General features: G+C 39.4%; 1 protein-coding gene across 2 annotated transcripts in view; it reads right to left on the bottom strand.

The window, feature by feature from the left end:
- The window catches only part of ano1a (anoctamin 1, calcium activated chloride channel a), a 97,311-nt gene that overhangs the window by 43,870 nt on the left and 33,294 nt on the right, over positions 1–20,147 (bottom strand). For both annotated transcript variants that reach the window (XM_080032429.1, XM_080032428.1), the window contains exons 4-8: positions 14,737–14,835; positions 13,759–13,910; positions 4,747–4,801; positions 1,902–1,953; positions 1,064–1,119 (exon numbers count right to left, since the gene is read on the bottom strand). In XM_080032429.1, the coding sequence (XP_079888555.1) occupies positions 1,064–1,119; positions 1,902–1,953; positions 4,747–4,801; positions 13,759–13,910; positions 14,737–14,835 (414 nt within the window). The remainder of the gene's footprint in view (positions 1–1,063; positions 1,120–1,901; positions 1,954–4,746; positions 4,802–13,758; positions 13,911–14,736; positions 14,836–20,147) is intronic.

Here is a 20,147-nt window from a genome sequence, read left to right as displayed (position 1 = left end):
TACAGCCCTGCTATAGGTCCATGTTATGAAAACAAACGGGGATGCGACGGATATAAAAGCAAGAGGCAAGATCAAGGCGCAATGTTATGATGAAATAAGAGAGAAAAGTATGTCCCAATAGTATGTCTACTGCATCCTAACTAGATTCTTTTTATCGTCGGATGTAGTATGTAGAATAGAAAAAAGAAAGAGTATGCGATTCGGAACGCAACCATGGTCTCTCATTGAGAGAGGCAGGGTTGAGAGGGCAACCCAATCTGCAGAAATGTAAAGTTGCATCTGTAATACGAATTTTCCAGCAAACAAACAGCTTAGAGTTGCATCCTTACAGTAAATGACAACATTACAGGAATTGATTTCTGTATTACAATTTTAGAATATTTACACAGATAAATACTACATTTGGAAATGTTTTCAATAAAGTATACAAAATGTGTATCTATTGAAGCAACCTTCAGATTTTCATTTATTTTTGTTTTCCTAAAAAAAATTGTATGTTATAAAATAAACAATTTCATGAGAAAGAATTTCACCCTTTCATCAAAGAAAATATTATGTAATTTGTGTGAAATAACTCACATTATTCAAACTGTAAAGATTAAAAGTTTGTAATTTGTGTATTGGGGTTTGATGCTAGTGTTTATACTCTGAGTAGGTTCTGAGTGACAGTGTGTGTTATCTCAATGAGGCTGGTTCATGTTTGCTGCTCTGAGCCTCTTTTGCAGATGATATGAACTGTTCAGCTCCAATGACTGTTGGTAGTGCAGACTGTAGTTAGAGTTTTGCACATTGAGCTACAGTTGTGCCCACTGTGGTTTAGAGATCGAAAAAAACTGTAACACATTATGAGTAGCTTTTTGTCAGAAACCAGTGAGAACTTGTAGTTACAGATAGATTTATTTTATATACATTATAAATTACAACCAGATGCTTTGCTGATTTTCATATTAAGGAGTCTCTGAATATGAATAACTTGTTCTTTAAATATAGGGCCATTTATAAACTGTTCTCAGGTCAGTAGGGAAGAGGTTCGACTAAACTGAAATGTGATGGTGTTACTCACATCATGCAGAGGATAAGCCGATGTATAGACACCATTAGCTAGAAGACTGGTGATCCCTGTTGGACAGCATATTCAAAAGGATTAGGTTTGTAGGAAACACACAGACACACACACACACACACACACACACACACACACACACACACACACACACACACACACACACACACACACACACACACACACACACACACACACACACCAGAAGAGCCCTGGATGCACTCAATGTTAAACCTACAGTATATGACTGATATTACATTGTTGTCAGGCATCCATCACAGTTTACAGACAGACATTTCGGCTGATCATGTTGTACGATTTGCTTTGTTTTCCCGATAAATTACATTAAAACCCTTACACAGAAAATGCAAAATGATCAGGGTGTTGCAGGGTAACTATACATAACTGTACATTAATTACATTTGCATGTGATTAATTCAATTCAGATGATGGAAATTGTTCCTGTGAACTATTTATTTTGGGTAAGTGGTTATACACCAGTGCTGTCCATGCTTCACTGTGCAGCATATTGATTTGTGTAAAACAAATTAAATTGGACTTGGTCTCTCTCCATCTGTCTTTGTGCTTTAATTGCTTTTCACTATACATATGTATTAGCATGTTCTGCCACAAACAATTGAATATTTGTATTCAATGCTGAATAATCTTACTATTTAGCTGTCACTTTTAGTCAACACTGTACTGTGCAGAAGGTAGCTACAGTCTGACATGATGGCGGAGATGATCATGCACCCTACATTCTGTTGGTGCTTATAGCGTTGTGGTAAACATTCCATACTCTAATGCTGTGAACCATAGATATAGGCAGAGGGCTCACCCATGGAGTATTTGGCTCTGGTGCATCTTGTCCTCTTCAATACCTCATATACCTGGGAAACAAAGACAATTGAACAGCAGATTCAGTTTTGAAACATGTGAATACAGATGAGAAGGAGGAGCTTAGTATTTAGGCAAGGTAAGGCAAGTATATTCATATAGCACAATTCAGACACAAGTTCATTCAAAGTCCTTTACAGGAGCATCAAATACATCAAGATTAAAATACATCAAGTATAGAATAGACATTATAAAAGTGAAATAAAAAAATTAATAGAAATACAAAATAAAAGTGACAGGTTAAAATGCAAACAGAGAAGTCTTCAGATATAAAAGAGATGAGAGTTGCAGCAGACCTCAAGTTTTCATGGAGTTTGTTCTAGATATACGGTGCATACAAACTGAAATCTGCCTCTCCCTGTCTAGTCCTAACTCTAGGGACTGTAAGTAGACCTGTCCCAGACGACCTAAGGGCTCTGAACGGTTCATAACATATCAGCAGATCAGAGATGTATTTTGGCGCTAAACCATTCAGTGCTTTATAAACCAACATCAATATTTTGAAATCAATAATTTTTTGAGCGACAGGAAGCCAGTGTAAAGACCTCAGAACTAGGTTGATGTGATCCACTTTTTTTTATCCTAGTGAGGACTCGAGCAGCAGCATTCTGAATTAGCTGAAGCTGTCTGATAGATTTTTTGGAAGACACTGCTACAGTAGTCAAGTCTACTAAAGATAAATGCATGGACAAGTTTTTTAAATCCCCCCCACCTTTCTTATGAACTCTGGCGTCACCCATGCAAGTGCAGTTGGAGGGGTTGACTTAATAATAACAGCTGCACTTTTATCTTGGTCCAACCAAGTTTCAGTTAAAAACATCAAAATAAGACTGTGCTTAGTAATACAATCATTAATTAAAAATGTTTAACCTGCCAAGGATCTGATGTTCAATAAAGCTGCATTCAGGGTGTTCGGAACATTATCAGCCCAAAGTCTTTAAGCAGGCTGTGGCTGAAGAGTAATGGATATTAGATTTGATACATTTGCAGGATTTAAGCCTTTTCTGTTTCTTGAGATGGACTTTGAAACACAGGGCCCCGGCTTGTCCTGGGAAGAGTCAAAGGCATTAGCCATGTAGCCATGACCCAGTCGTATCAGCGAGCGCTTCCATTTTGTAAACAAGCAGCCTTATCAGGCTGGGGAGGCTGAGGGTGAAGTCGCCGTGGAGGGAGGGCGTTGTGGCTGAGATTGAGGAGTTGAGGAGGAGACGGACGCTGAGGGCGGGGGGTAAGTACCAAATCCATGAATTCCAAGTCGGGGGAGGAGTGAGACAGGGTGAGTTGAGGAGAGAGGGAAGGACTTGGTAGTGACCTGGGGGGTGATGGAGGGGGATCCTAACATGCTCTGATACCTCTTATGACCAGAGCTGTCCATCTGCACGGGCTGGGGCTGAGGTGGTTCTCCTTCAACGTTTTTGCTACGCTGTGTTTTGTCTTCCTCCTGTCTCTTGTCCTTGGCATGAACAGATGGGTGACACAGGATGTAAAAAGCATTGGAAATGAATAGTTTTACTCCTGCCTGTCCATCTGTCTTAAAAAGCTGCCAGCGGTTCCAGAAATGTTTTAAATTGTCAATAAAATGCACTGAGTGGCCAGAGCATGCAGGTCACGTGTTCAGTGCCAACAATCTGGTGAATGTCTCAGGTTCTCTTCTGATTGGTGGTAGAGGACCACTGATAAACAATTCAGTGAGCTGACTGTGTTCAAGAGATCCTTAAAGTCCTGTTTCAACACTTCAGACTGTTGTTGGACCCAATGTGCAGCATGATATTCTTTACAGCTACAGCCAGCCAGCCAGATCAGTAATCTCATGGCGCTGGGCTCTGCCGGTTATCTGTCCTCCCTTTCCCCAGAGAAATTAATTGCTCTTTGGCTTTGCACCATGACATTTCCAGGGAGGATTATCACTAGTAGATGTATTACCCTGATTCTTCGTAGCCTTGTCGGTGCTAGTTAGCCGTCTGTTAGCTCGATCTTGTCTACTGTTTTGAGTCGCTGATAGAGTGGTGTCGATCCCACAAAGTCTGTTCACTTCCACATTCTTTCTAAACGATTCACTTTTGTATCCAGTGCTGTAATCTTCTGTAGGAGTATTTGATATTCTTTGTTTTATATGGGATGCATCTTGCTGCTAACTAGCTGTAGCTTAGCGCCTCGCTTCCAGTCACTACAGGATTGTCCTGTTGGAAGGCCCCCTCACGTTGTGTTGAGAAAGTCCTAAAAGTATCTAAAAATGCCTGAAGTAGCCTATCTATAAAAAAATGACAGTCCCATTGATTTGTAAGTATCCAAGAGCTGCTACAAAGTTTATTATCGAGTAAAGACAAGAATATAAGCAAAAAGTGTAAGTAGAGGAGAGAGCATGAAAGCAGGAAGCTATAATAGAACAGGGGGAAGAATTGTAAGTGGGAGAATGATGGAGGCAAACTGTTGAGTTGTGTATGTGTGTCCTCACAGAAGCTGCTGATCAGCTCTCCACAGTTTATTGATCAGAACTGGAGCTCAGCTTGTAATTGAGGAGCTTCATGCAATAATGAGAAGCCAATCCCATTACCAAGTCATTAGTAACGCTAGAAAAACTACTGTGTAGGTGTGTTTGTATGTCAATTCAGCAGCACATGTATTACATGACAGATTCATTTTCACAAGGGCCGTTCTATACAAATCACATAGAAGCGTGTACAGGCTTTAATTGTACTGAATCAAACACTTTTTTTATGGCGATATGATGTGGCATCCTGAAGGGGTCTCCATTGAACCTCTCATTTACTAAAGCCAATACTTACTATTGAATTCCGTGTCTTGCTGTCAAAGAATTTGTCTCTGTCGGACAAATCGAATCTGGCAACACAAAGAAAACACAGGTCTAGTTTGAGTTGACTGATAGTAGAATATTTATTTAATACATACACAGAAAGGGAAGACAAGGAAAAGAGATGAGAGACAGATGCCATTCAAAATTAAGTTAATAATTCAGGTTTACACACATTTGAAATTTGAGATTATATACTAAAATGTAATAAGTACTTGCTATGGGTACACATTTAATACATTTGGGACCACAAATAATTTATTTTGTAAGATAAAAACAAAATGTTACACCAGTCAGACCCTGTACATATGAACGTAATTCTTAGAAAAAAGCACTTGGAAGTGTGTGCAATGAAAGCATTCCATCAAAATGACTGAGTGGGCCGCTGCCATCACTCATTTAGTACTTGTGCTGTTGGTGCTGCTTATTGGTCTTTGCTAAACATTCCCAATAGTCCCTGTGCCTCCACTGACACACAGTATTAATCAAAAGTAGTTTTCAGGTGTTTATTTATTGATACATTTAGCCCCTGAGTAGTCCCTCAGTAAATTACAAAATTCATGACTGGCTTAACTAAATGTAAAACATTGAAGCCCATGTCTGATGAAGCCAATACCAATACCAATGCTGGTATCTTTCAAATACAAGATCTCTTCCCAGATGGGACTTTACAATATTTATCTCAACTCAGGACTGAATTCAATCTCCCTCAAACACAATTTTTCAATTTTTTACAGTTTAGGAGCTACAGTATATCCTCTCTATACCAACATATATGAGTGGCTTGAATACAAATCAGCTCGAAAAGATACTATTAAAGGCTTCATCTTTAAAGAAGAAAGTTGTAAATTATATATATATGCTCAAATGTTCGTCAACAATCCCTACTATCAATAGTAAAACTTCATTGGGTGAGGATGTTGGAGCCCATGGATGAATGCAAAGAAAATGACATGTTCTTATAAATCATATGAGACTCAATATAAGATTATCCACAGACTGTATGTTACAATATGACCCTATGTGCTCATCATTTTGTGTGAAATTTAAAAAATAGCTGTGGCTCTTATGACCATCTAATGTGGTCATGTCCAAAAAATCTCAACTTTACTGGCTATCAGTCCAAAGCGAGATTAAGAAAATATTTAGCTTTGATATTCCTCTAAATCCATACGATGTACAGGTACATTCTTAGAGTTGCTTTGTATGCTGCACGCCTCACAATGCTACGTAAATGGTTACACCAAGATCCTCTTGATATTACAGGGTGGTATAAAAGAATTAATGTTCATCTTGCCATTGGAGAGATGATCAAATGTCCTAAGAGATAAGCTTGATGTTTTTGTAAGGGAACAGTCCCCATTAGAAATATACCTGAAAGAAGAATGGTCTAGATCAGGGGTGTCCAAACTACGGGCCGCGGGCCAACTGCGCCGTTTTTTATTGGCCCACGGTCGATTTTAAAAATATAATGTAATCTGGCCCTTTTAATTTTTTTTTTTTAATTTTTTTTTTTATTTCTTAGTTAACTCACTAGTGCAGGGGTGTCAAAACTGATTGATTGGCCCACAGCACATTTTAAAAAATATAATGTAATATGGCCCTTTTAAATTTTAAATAATTTAAATGCATTCATTATATTACAGAGAAATATGTCCCATAAAAGAAAAAGAGCACCAAGCCCATCCCAGAGGACCCTGCATAATATTTTATTATATTATAATATTATTATGGAAAATCCATGTGTCCTTCTTCAATAGCTTCTAATTCATCTGACACAATGTCTCCAAATAATTTTTTCATACAAAATTCCTCAGATTTAGCCTCTTAATGTTCCTCTCAAAGTGCACCAGATTCATGCATTTCACTTTAAAAAGTTAAAAAAAAATCTGGGCCATACCCCCGGGACCCCCTAGGAGGGTTGGGATCTTGGCTGGCTACTATTTACACCCAGCTGGACAATCGAGGCAATAGCAGAAAACACTGGGTGTCTGAATGGCATTTAACAATAGTCAATGATTTGGGCAGCGCCGTGACATAATCCTGTTTAGTGAAGTTTCCTTTTCTTTCTCTCTCTGTTGTGTGAGCGTGCACGTTGCCGCAGTAACCACCCATCAATCCACGGTTGAAACGTGCTGTCCCTGAGTTTGTTTGCATCGCCCTTGTGAGTAAGTGCATGGAGTTTCCCGATCTCTATAAATTATAATTTATGCACGTTATTAAACGGCCGCGATTCGCCGGTCGCAACAGCTGTTTAGCGTGTCATCACGAGCCGAATATTGCTATTGTTCTTTTCCTGGGATCTGTATTCTGCTGTGCAGTGGCGTGCACAGGTAGACCTGAAGTGGTGTTGAAGCACCTGCCCTTTTCCCCTGGCCCAATCAAGTGCCCTTTTGAAAAAAAAATAAATAAATAAAAATCTGAAAGTTTTTTTTTTTTTTTTTTACAGTGTATGTGGCCCATGCCGACATCTATACATGCTCAATGATTAAAAACGTTTGACAATAATGCCCCAATAAATATGTGTTTTAAAGTAGCCTCTATCATGCAGCGCCACACAGCTGAGCATAAATTAGCCGACTGTCCTGCTTAACAAGCTAGCCCAAAAAAAAAAAATAGCCTAGATATGACGTGATGAACACAACTAACGTCGGCGGAGTTTGTCATTGGTACAGCATGTGAATCTATCAGTATGCTGAATATTTAGTGTTGTGTAGGTTAACTTTAGGCTATATAATTAACACATGCAGTAATTTATTTGCTAAATGACAAACAGGCAATTCCCAATGTAGCCTTGTGCCTGGTTGTAATCTAACCAAGCTCTCTGCTCTCCTGGATGAAAGCATCCACCAGCAGCAAGGAGGAAGATGAAGATGAAGGGTCAGAGTCAAGACCATAAGTTATTTCTATGTTACAAGACTTGCAGTAATCTTGTATTTACCTTAATAGGATATTATTAGTACAGAGATCAGGGGCCTAACGAAGACTTCAAAGAGAGAATTCGGGATAAGGGATTATTTAAAAAAATCCGAAACTGACTGTTTTTTTTTTCAAACATGTACATTTTTTCTTTCTGCTTTTTGGTAATTCTGTGTCTCCAAATTATTCCAGAAAATAGTACTAAATAGCCCACATTGACACAGGTGATTTAGCCTTAGCTTTCTTCTCAAAGTGCACCTGATTGATGAATTTTACTTTAAAAGGTTCAAATTTTTCTTCCGGGGGAGCATTCCCCTGGACCCCCCTAGAAGGTCCAGGGTCCCAAACACAGGCTCCCAAATTCCTTTGAGAAACACTCTATGTGTGGCCGGGTATTAAAAGTCATTAGGCCAGGGGGGGATTTTGTACAAGTACCCTTAAAATGATTTGGTCATTCATCGATAGAATATATTGTGCCCTTTTTTTTGCAATGAGCACCTGCCCCCCAAAATGTCTGTGCACGCCACTGCTGCTGTGCATGTTAAAGAAGGAGATAAACAGCGGATAAATCCTTTTTCCTCCTCTCATCGTTTCATGCTTCATAGTCTGACGTTTTTGGCCTTAAGTTCAGCAGTTTCCTCTACTACTTTTGTTGAGAACAAAATACTTGAAGTGCAGGATAAACCTCTTGCTGTCTGTTGATGTGCAATAAATATTGAAGGTTATGTAGCCTACAAGTAGGCCTACCTGTCTGTTACTCATTTCAACTGACTTGTGAAAACTGCTCAGAAAAATCAAAACAACTTTTTTTTTTTTTACAGTAGGCTAACGCAAATAGTTACTTTCCCTGGTAACTAGTTACTTCTATTATAAAGTAATTCAGTTACTAAGTCAGTTACTTTTTGGACCAAGTAGTGAGTAACTATAACTAATTACTTTTTTAAAGTAACGTTCCCAACACTGATTGTATCACATCAAAATCAAATCTTTAAAAAAGAAAAGAAAAGATGAAGCCATATTGAGTGAATGTGGTTGACAGACACTATATGGAAGTGGCCTGTGTTGTTAGACTATGTGGATGAAGAAGATGTGTCCTGCTAGCCATTAGTCAGAGCTGTAAATATAGCTGCCTGCTGCCCACTCTCTCCTCCATACATCCCAGCAGGCTGACGTTTTATGCTAAGACATTCTTCCTCTTCTGATCACTGCATTTGAAACTGTTTTCACTTGGTGGGACTGCACAGGGAGCATCAATCAAGTCAGGACTTGTATCTGTAGTTGAGCCATTATTGAGCCATTTTAAAAATCCTCCAACACAGTGTGGTGAAAGTCTAAATGAATGTTGTGATTAAGGCTAGCTTTGTTTCTTAATTTCCGTTGGGGGAGAGAGAGCTGAGGGCTGGGAGCTTCAGCACCATGCAGCAGGAGTTGGTTGAGCATGGTTCAGCTTTCCAGTCGTGCTCTATTCAGACAGCTTGATACGCAGGTTAGGAGATATTTTTGTCCAATTTACACCTTTTAAATTTTCCATGATGTGTCAAAAATGAAAGCCCTTGTGTAAGTAATGATGCCTATCGCAATTAATCTTTTGACCAGAGGTGAAACAACATTCAATATGGAGGATGGTGCTGTGTTATAAAATGCTCAAGGGGTAGGGTTATTTTACAGCGTACCTAACTTGCCCTTTGCAAAACAGTGTCGGGGCGCTTTCACACCTGATAGTTTGTTTCTAGTCTGCTTCCTTGGTGTGCACCAAATGAGAAAAATGATACATTGTTTGTTTTCCCCCCAGGTTCTCTTCACACCTATCTGGTCTGAATCAGTGTATGAGTTGGTCAATGGAACCAAAATACAGCCAAGTGAGAAGGTTCATTTCTCTCATTGGTCAGTGCGGTCGAGTGAAAAGAGCGAGTTTATCTGGAAGTGTACCGAGACCACCTCTCCAACAAGGACTCGGTACATTTGTTTGGTCCGCTTGTGGTGTGCACCCTAGTGCGATTACTGTGTTCTAACCTGCACAAACCAACCGCTGCAAAGGTGAAAACCCACTCAAGTTTCTTTCAATTGAACAGGGCGATTTTAGGGGGGGACTGGGGCCTCTCACTGTTTTTGTTTGAATAATTCCTCATTTAAAAGACCATTCAATCAGCAAGTTTTTCCTCATGTTTTTGAGAATATACTGTAGGGGTGAAGGCTTCTAGTGTGGACTGAATGGGCGGCAACAAAGCGGTAAAGCAACAATGGGGAAATTCCAGTATTCTGAGGGATGTCCCCTCAATGCTAATGAAAACCCTGGATTCAAAATCGGATACGAAGATGAAATCTGACGCATAGTTTTAAAACTGATACAATTATTGCTGTCTGTGGTTCTATATGGGCTGTGGCAATCATTTTGAAAAATAATAAATTGCAGCAACATATAGAAAAAAAAGGAACTATGACCTAGTTAATTTTTGAACTGTGAATTTAGTGGGCAGGGCACGTGTCCCACCAGATTTTTTAAATCTGATTTTTTTTGTGTATGTAGTTTTAATTATCTATTTATAAGTGTAACATGTTCTTAGTAATGACAGAATTTCATAAATAAAGGATAATTTTTTTGCAAGTTATGCTGGGCTTACACTACATGACTTTTCACGCGATTTGACAGTCGCAGACAATCTTTCAATGTCGGACTGAAATCACAGGAATCTTGCTGGAGTTGTGGCGTGCGCCCGTAATCTCAGTCGTTTGGTGTATGGTGGTCTTCCGACCCGATTTCAGCCAGTCTCCTTCCCGACTTGACGTTCCTACATTATCAAACTGGCTTGATATTATCGTTAGTCTTAAGGGGTTGGCTCAAGCGCAATTACGTAAACACTGTCACACTCTCGCATGCACCAAGCACGACGCAGGAGGAGCGGCATTAGTTGCGACCTGTGTCCGCCATATGAGGAACTTTTTTCGGACACTTTTACTTTGCAGCCTCGGCTGTAGAACCAGGCTGACACGTGCAATTTTGGGACGAGCAAATACATTTGGTCAAATAACACCAGGATTTCCCCCACTCGGAATATTGAATTAACTTTTTTTAATTAAATATAATCACAATCGCGTTTGCAGTTTGTAAGTTTGATCATGCATGACACAGCCTACATGATAAGGGCATATAGTTGTTTATACACCCAGTCCATTTTACCTGCTAAAAAAATGTTTTTATTTGACTGAAATCACTTTTAATCCCCGGTAGCAGGATTGGAAATAATATTCATTTCAAAGGGAATCTAGTTGTAGTCTTGCAATATGAGACCCCCCGTCTTTACAAAATCTCAGTCTGTGACAGAGAACTAATGACTAATTGTCTTCAGGTGTAAATTGATTGTCTTTAGATGTGAGAGGGTGTCAGTTGTCAGTCTTTTCAAAGTATTTTAAAAATCCTCGAGTGTAAGCCCAGCATTAGTTGGCTAGTACCCCTATGACATTAGCCAAAGGTCATCGGTCCAGTTGTTTGAAACTTTTATTTTAGTGGTTTTATGTTTTTTTTACATATGGACAAAAAAAACAAACAGAATAAGTAAACACATACAATACATACACAACACCCATTCCCCTCTCCCCTCCCCTCCCCTCCCCCTCCCCCTCCCTCACATAAACAGACAAGGAATACAGAAAAAAAGTGAAATAAATAACTAAGACAAAATGATTAAGAAAATAAGCTATAAATACACAAGAAACAAAACAAAGCTAAAACAAAAACAAACCTGGGGCAAACCTCACACCTTCTGGTTCCCTAAGTGCCGCAGCACTGGGCCCCATATAGCGGAGAATTTATGGGGGTGACCTGACAGCTCATGTCGTAGTCTTTCCACATGTAGAATGCCCACCATTTCCCTCAGCCAGGTATCAAACTGGGGGGCCAAGTCGGACTTCCACAGCCTCAGAGGCCTGTTTCAGGTAGCTGGTTTTGAGGCAACCCAGAGTTTGTTCGCTCTGAGTTAGTGGAAACTCTGGGTTTTCCGTTTCAGGTAGCAGGTTCAGCGCAATGGATCATACATACGCCATGGGTCTAACCTGCTCGGGAGGTGGTTAGACCTACCCTGAGTTTGTTTTCACTTTACGCTGCAGCTCCGACTGAAGAAAGAGTGCCCTGTACAGTTTGAAGCAAAATCACTCCATAGAAATCTCCATCGGGATGTTTTTATCATGTACTGATGATTTTACGTTTGATCGATCATTTATCTGATCAGTAGCCTCGTTCTCAGCCCTCGGTCCGTTCATATTGGCGGCCACCTAACACATTGTGAACATGATCTACATTCAGATTAATAAACCTATTTGTATTGTATGGTTTTTAACGTCTGTGCCACTGAACAGATTTATGTCAGGTGGATTCATGTAACGCTGCAGCTGCACGCGATTGTTACTGTTCACTTGTGTGATCCTAAAGTCACAGACGAGCCTCGTTAAATAGCCTAATATGAATATAAAATTATAAAATAATTTAAACTGTTATCACTTGAGGAAAATGGATCTGGTAATAATTCAGGCTCTTAAATGGAAACTGTCACCTAATGTGTCTGTTTACTGCACAGTATTAGGCTATAGCTTGCCAACATATTATACAGCGATAAAACACTGTCAGCAATGCTGTGCCGCGCCAGCTTAATACTTTACTGCTGATATGCGTAACTTTTTAAAATAGACTATGGCTTCTCATACGGAAGCGAAATGATTCTCTTGACAAAAAATGTTTGCTCTGTTTTTTTCTGAATTGCAGAGGAGATTAGTTCATGTTATGATTAGATCATGTTATGCAACAATATCCCCATTAATTCTTCTCCATACCATATGCTCATTCGTTAATATTTCTAACTAGTGGGAGGAGCGGTGTTTTTTTTTCTTTTTTGAGAAGTGGATAAGTGGGAGGATCAATCATTTGTTTCTCCTGTTTCCATGGTGAATCATGTTATCAGCGATCCATTGACGATGGCTTTTACGCACACGCTCCACCCAGAGTGAACACGCTCAGAGTTGATTGACCCAACGCTGATCCACTGTTCTGAAACCGAAAACCCGGAGTTGCTTGTCAACCCTTGTTGACCAAGTTGGTCAACTCAGAGCGCAGGATTCAACTCAGAGTATGTTAAACCAGCTACCTGAAACAGGCCTCAGGATACATCTTTTGGCAATAACCATGCCAAACACCATGATTATGCGTGCATTGTGGTCCAATTTTTCCAGGGCTGTGGAATGTCCGAACAGGGCGGTTTCCGGATCAGGAGTTAAAGACACTTCGGTCCAGTTAAGCATCTGTCTGCTAGCAAGTTATGTTGTTTTGCTCATTTTACCATTCATCTGATTTGAATTAAATGTTTTGACTTTTTCTTTAAATCTCTTCACCAGAATGCACGAAAATGCTTCAATGACATGTTGAAGTATTAAAAATATTCTGGAGGGATTAGATTATGAATCGTCTTTGAATTGGTTATAATGCATATCACATGTCCTTCATTCAGGTTTGCGATGGCCACCCCGCTCTAGGTCTGTGTCCCACCTTGGCCACCCCAGTCACAATGTCCTGGAAACGCCACTGCAATCGAAACCAAACATTGCACGTGTGAAAGCGCCCTAACAATCACACAGAAATAACTTCCATCTTTTTTCACCATGATCTTTTGATTCAGAATAACAGTGTGAAATATTTTACAGTATGACAATATTGTTATGGTAGTTTTGGAGAAGTCAGTTATGTTAGTGAACATCTACATAGCAGCAGATACAGGGTAACGTGTATGATGAGTTTTCAAGGACCCCTGCCCTACCTGCTAGGGCCCAGCCACCCCAACCTTGTAACAACGTCAGCAGCACAATTGGTTCTTTAATTGGTTTTAGTGTCAAATTATTACTTTACATGTAAACAATCTGTCTGCAGGTTTCAGAGAGGGAACAGCTCAGATGTGTGAAATCTCTTTGGCATGGAGATTCTACTGTATATACTGTACATCGCTGAGCACAGGCAGCAACACGTGGGAGATATTACCGTTAGGTAGGCTGTCTACAACTGAAAGCCAGCAAAGATTATACTTACAGATGCTGCTTCTCTCTGGAGAAAGGGTGAGAAAGGGATTTGATGCTTTGCGGCCGGTTGGCATCTACGTTTGGGTGGAGAGGACCTGTGACTTTGTGAATAAACAGTCTGATCTTCTCCACCAGATTGCTCCCCTCTTTCACTTCATAAACCTGCAGAGATGTAAATAGGAAGTCTCACTGAGATCTGACATAGCTTCTTGTCTTTTGATTTGATCAGAGACCTGAGGTCATTTTTCAGTTTATCCAGTAGAGCCTTTATCTTCTTCACAGCTCTGCCTTCTTACTTTTAGAGCATGTAAACATTTAGATATGGGCAGAAAGCAGGATTCTCTTCTTTATTACTGACAAAATCATTCAGTTTGTCTGATCAGCATTAACAACAGAGTTTATGTTTGATAAGAGTGATTTGAAATGCATCAAAAGAATGGTAGGCCCACAATAACCAAGTTAAGAGAAGACATATTGTTTATGTAGCCTATATAATGATTAGACAAGGGCCAAGTCTTGACCCTTGCTGGACACCTTCACTTATATTATGAACCCGTGAGTTATCACCACTAGAACGAGCTTTAAAACTACTCAAAGGATATTGTTCAAAACAATTAATGTGTTGTTAATTGAGCACAAACAATGTGGTTCTTATTTTTGGATGTTTTTTGCAAACATCAGATACCTCCAGATTTGACAATTAATGATGGATTAAGTTATTACATTATAAGGTTAGTGATGCATAATCTCCCCTTGTAAACACAGAAGATATTGTGCTTTATGGCAAAAAAAATGTTGATGGTTATTCAAGTTATTGCAATAAAATTTGATTTCTATGAAAATATCACCCAACGTATGATAAAAGCTGCTTCATTGGGGTTTTATAGAACTACATAAATGTCCTGCAGCTCTGTGAGCCAGTTCAGTCAGCGTTCGAGCAAGGAAATAAGCATTTGACAAATGAACTATTTACTAATTGATTGATTACCTTTTTTGTTGGCATCTTGAGCTTCATGAACTCAGCCTCTCGGCACAAAACGTTCCAAGGAGCATGGATCTTCAAGAAGCCAATTCCAGGGATCTTACTCTGAAATACAACACAGGTTTGGTTATTTAATATATATACTGTATATAGAGTATACTGTATATTATATATCAACCCACTGCAGACAGACAGTGTGCATCCCCAAAGTTTGAGCCTTCTCAATAAACAATACATGTGTGGTTGTTTGATGGGAAGGAACAGAAGGGCATGTTGCTTTTCTGTTTCATAATGCACTGTTATTAGAGTCCTCAGAAAATCCTCTGTATCCACTTCACAGCACAAACTACCTTCTAGATCTGTATTGGTGCATATGAGCTAGTCTCTGTAGCCTCTGCTGTTATGTAAAACCACTTATACACTGCCAGACTCACTCAACATCCTTCAGCTCGGCACACTGACCTGTCTGGATACAGAAATACATGAAAACCAATTCAAAACTCAGAGTTTTTTCACTCTGTTTTAGTGGAAACTCTGGGTTTTCCGTTTCAAGAAGCAGGTTCAGCGCACCTCAGAGTCAGTTTCTGCGGCAACATACGCCATGGGTCTAACCTGCTCGGGAGGTGGTTAGACCTACCCTGAGTTTGCTTTCACTTTACGCTGCAGCTCCGACTGAAGAAAGAGTGTCACTGTCACAGTTTAAAGCAAAATCACTCCATAGAAATCTCCAGCAGGATTTTTTTATCATGTCGGGTTAATGAACTCTGAGTGTGACCGATCATTTATCTGATCAGTAGCATAGTTCTCAGCCCTCGTGTCGTTCATATAGGCGGCCACCTTACACATCGTGACATGCTCTACATCCAGATTAATAAACCCATTGTATTGTATGTATCTCATTATTTTTTTTATTAACAGGAGTTTTTTAACGACTGTGCCACTGAACAGATTTCTGTCAAGTAGAAATGTAATTCTGCGGTTGCACACGATCGTTACTGTTCACTTGTGAGATCCCAAAGTCACAGAAGAGCCTCGTTCAATAGCCTAATATGAATATAGAGATTATATAATCATTTAAACTGTGATCACTTGAGGAAAATGGATCAGGCTCTACAATGGAAACTGTCACCTAATTTGTCTGACGTTAATGTCTTTCACTCCCGATTGAAATAAACTGTTAAGTCTTCTTCACACCATAAGCTCATTCGTTAATATTTTAACTCTAGTGGGAGGAGCGGAGAAGTTTTTTTTCTTTTTTAAGTGGAGAAGTGGGAAGATCAAGCATTTGTTTCTCCTGTTTCCATGGTGAATCATGTTATCAGCGATCCATTGACGATGGCTTTTACGCACGTGCTCAACCCAGAGTGAACACGCTCAGAGTTGATTGACCCAACGCTGATCCACTTTTCTAAAACCGATAACCCAGAGTTGACCAACTCAGAGCACAGGATAAAACTCAGAGTTTGTAAACCCTGCTACCTGAAACAGGCCTCTGGTGATCAGCGTTGGGTTAATCAACTCTGAGCGTGTTCACTCTGGGTGGAGCGTGTGCGTAAAAGCCATCGTCAATGGATCGCTGATAACATGATTCACCATGGTAACAGGAGAAACAAATGCTTGATCCTCCCACTTCTCCACTTCCCCAAAAAAAAGAAAAAAAAACTTCTCCGCTCCTCCCACTAGAGTAACAAATATTAACGGATGAGTTTATAGTATGGAGATGAATTAACGGGGATATTATCTCATAACTCTGATCTAATCACCTAATTGTTGCAATTCAAAAAAAAAACGGGGCATGTTTTTTCAAGAGAATCATTACGCTTCCATATGAGAAGCAATAGAGTATTTTTAAAAGTTACGCATATCAGCAGCAGCAAAAGTATTGGCGCGGCACAGCATTGCTGACAGTGTTTTATATTTGCTGTATAATATGTTGGCAAGCTAAAATACTGTGCAGACTGTCGCTTCGTTTAAATGGGGAGTGAAAGACTTTAACGTCAGACAATTCAACCCGATCTCACGCCGAGGCGTGAGATAGACACGCATGGACCGGCGTGTCTATTACACGCCTTGCCTGACCAGGGCGTGTGAGTTACACGCGCACCTCCCGTAGTCAAGATGGCCGCCGCGGTCGCGCACGTCCCGTAGTCAAGATGGCCGCCGCGGTGTTCCGTCAATGTTCTATCTATATTCTAACCTCTCCCTGTCCCCTTGCCCTAACCCTAACCACCCACGCCAGGGTGTTTGTCTGCGGGGCTGCAGCTGGATAGTATTGAAATGCTGGGAGAACATGTCGGCCCCTGTTGGTGCTATTCCAGGGAGAACATGTCGGCCCCTGTTGGTGCTATTCCTCCGTTCATTTAGACGGGCGGGGGGCCGCGTGTAACTCACACGCCCTGGTCAGGCAAGGCGTGTAATAGACACGCCGGTCCATGCGTGTCTATTACATGCCTCGGCGTGATACCGGGTTGGACAATTTAGGTTGAAGTTTCCATTGTAGAGCCTGATTGATTTATTACCAGATCCATTTTCCTCAAGTGATCACAGTTTAAATTATTACATAATTTCTTCTTAACGAGGCTCGTCTGTGACTTTGGGATCACACAAGTGAACAGTAACGATCGCGTGCAGCCGCATAATTACATTTCAACCTGACAGAAATCTGTTCAGTGGTACAGACACTAAATAACTCATGTTAATAAAAAAAGAATGATATGTAATAAAAATAGGTTTATTAATCTGAATGTAGAGCATGTTCACGATGTGTAAGGTGGCCGCCTATATGAACGACACGAGGGCTGAGAACTAGCACAAGCTTGAGAAAGTTAAGTACTCTTTAAGGGGTTCCAGCTATAACTTTGTTACAAAATGGCAGCTATTTATTTAATTTTGTAATGCCCTAAAAAGGCTTCCTTCAGATGAAGGGCTGGAACTTGACGGTTCAAATGATCACCTCTTAGGGCAAAGTGGTCTTTAGTGATTTGCTACTTTGTTTTATTCATAGATTTACTTATTTTCATGTCTTGGTTTTATATCTCTTCCCCATTGTCTGTACCTAAATTCTTGATGTTATGTCACCTTTATATTGAGTTGTATGCTGTGCGTCAGTAGCCTACAGGAGAGATGGTTGTTCTGTAACATGTTTTGACTTGTATTCTTTGACTGATGCACTGTGTACCATGCATTGGTGGTTGTGACACGTGGCGTTTCTGATTTATTTATTTTGAAAGCACGTTCTATTTGTGTCAGTTAGTTCTTGTTGCAAATTATTTATTTATTTCCGTTTGGGGCTTGTTGAAAAAATCAGATAAAAATAATTATAATAAAGATGTGGATTAACTTAAAGAAGCATTTCAGTTACATAAAACAGGTTTCTATTGAGAAGGGGGCCCAGTGTCTCAATGAGATTACCAGTATCAATATTGGTTAAATGAAATTTAAATAATCAACTTAAATCAGTCTGTTCTTTTTTAATTAAGATCTAAACATGTTTGATGTGTATTTTATTACATTATTAAATTGTACAGTACACTACCATCCACTCAGCTGGTTATTAAAGGTTCAGATAACACCATGATAAAAACCATCAAAACAGACATTGGGAAGGATTTTTACCTGCTCCGCCATTGTAGGCGCATACACATTTACCGATCTGTCGCTCTGCACGTGTACCGGCAGTGAAACAGGGGCCAGTTTGTAGCGTTCTCTCTTCTGATTGGTTATCAGTAGTGTGATCCCCGAAAAGTTTACTTGCCGATTACATGCAGAGCGAGTGACTGAGAGATCGGCTTTATGAAACGCACAGTGATCACTGTATGAATAAAGAGCGATTTAACACTTATAACATCAATAAATCGCTTAAATCACCTTCAAACAAATAAACATATCAATTGTGCCTTTCAGTGGCTCTGTAGACACGCACTGGAAAATTGCAAACTTGATTTTCATTTGTTTTTCACTGTTATTAATTCTGGATATTAAATATGAGTAACTGGAACTTCTAAGGGTTTTAGTAAATTTGTAACCTGATATAAAGGGACGTCTTTGAACCTCTAGCATTAACAATGTATGTATGTATGTATTTTTATAGTAATATATAAAGTTCAATGTGGGAAATTACACTTCATTTGAAATGTTGAATCTATCAACAGTATTTGTAATGAGAGCACAAGTTACAATAGAGGTCAAACATAAATTTGTGCTCATTCTCAAAGCATTCATATCATGTAATACAATACTACTGCTTCTTCCATATACATGTCCTGGTAATATCAGTTGGTGAGGGCTGGCTCGGGCAGCTTTAGCCTCAGTCTTTCAGCAGGAGACATAATTTTAAAAGTATTTTCCCTCTTTATCACTGTAAGCTGCATATATGTAATGCTAGAATGGAAAGCTTGAGAGGGATAGCAACAGCAACTTATTGGTCACTTGTCAAAATACTGCATCAAATTCAGCTCTTTAGTTGTTCTACTGTGAGCTTGTATAAATATATAAAATATAAAAAATCATAGTATATCAAGTTGTATATAGGGGAGAGTGGCCTAAGTTGTGCCGTTGGGGAAGTTGTGCCACCCCTTGTTTCTAGAAAACCGTGGAAGAAATTGAAAATGTGACCACATATTTAAGAAGAGCCATCCATTTGACTCATCCTGTTAAGAAGGGAGACACAAGGAATAAGATTAAAGCACATTTAAGCTAAAAAAAAAACTTTTTTGCCTTTCAAAGTAAAATTTCCATGATCAAGGTTTTTTGATTATTGTGTCTGAAGTTTGAAAACATTTGACACGTTTTAGTGCTTTAGTATGCTACACTTTGAGTCTATATAGTTAGCACGATGTCAGCCCTAAACTGCTGCATCATGCCTATTATCCAAAATTCTGGGGTTGGGGTGATTTGTGCCAAAGGGCCTAGGTGAGTTATAAATAAGTAAGTAAGTAAAATGTATTTATAAAAGCACATTTATGACAGTTTGCACTGTCCAAAGTGCTGTACATAGTGCATTCAGTAGGTAAACAATGAAGGTAAAATAACAATAACAAAAATAAAAGACATAAAGCCCATACATCCACAAATATAAACAAAGATAGTAGTGCAGAGGTAAGACACAGTCATATGAAAAAGTTTGGGAACCCCTCTCAGCCGGCATTATAATTGACTCTGCTTTCACAAAAAAAAAGATAAAAGTGGTATGTCTTTAATTTACCAGGAACAGCTAAGTACTGGGATGTTTTCCAAACAAAGATTTTTTGAAAAGCAGTATTTGGTTGTATGAAATAAAATAAAATGTGAAAAACTGGCTGTGCAAAAATATAGGAACCGTTGTGGTTTTGTTGATTTTAATGCCTGTAACAGCATGTACAACTGATGACTTTAAACACACAGTTGGTTGGATTATGTTGTTAAGCCTTGAACCTCAT

Source organism: Ammodytes marinus, assembly GCF_949987685.1.
Source record: "Ammodytes marinus genome assembly, chromosome: 1".
NCBI lineage: Eukaryota > Metazoa > Chordata > Actinopteri > Uranoscopiformes > Ammodytidae > Ammodytes > Ammodytes marinus.
The sequence above is the reverse complement of the archived record's forward strand: the minus strand, read 5'-3'. Positions and strand labels throughout refer to the sequence as shown.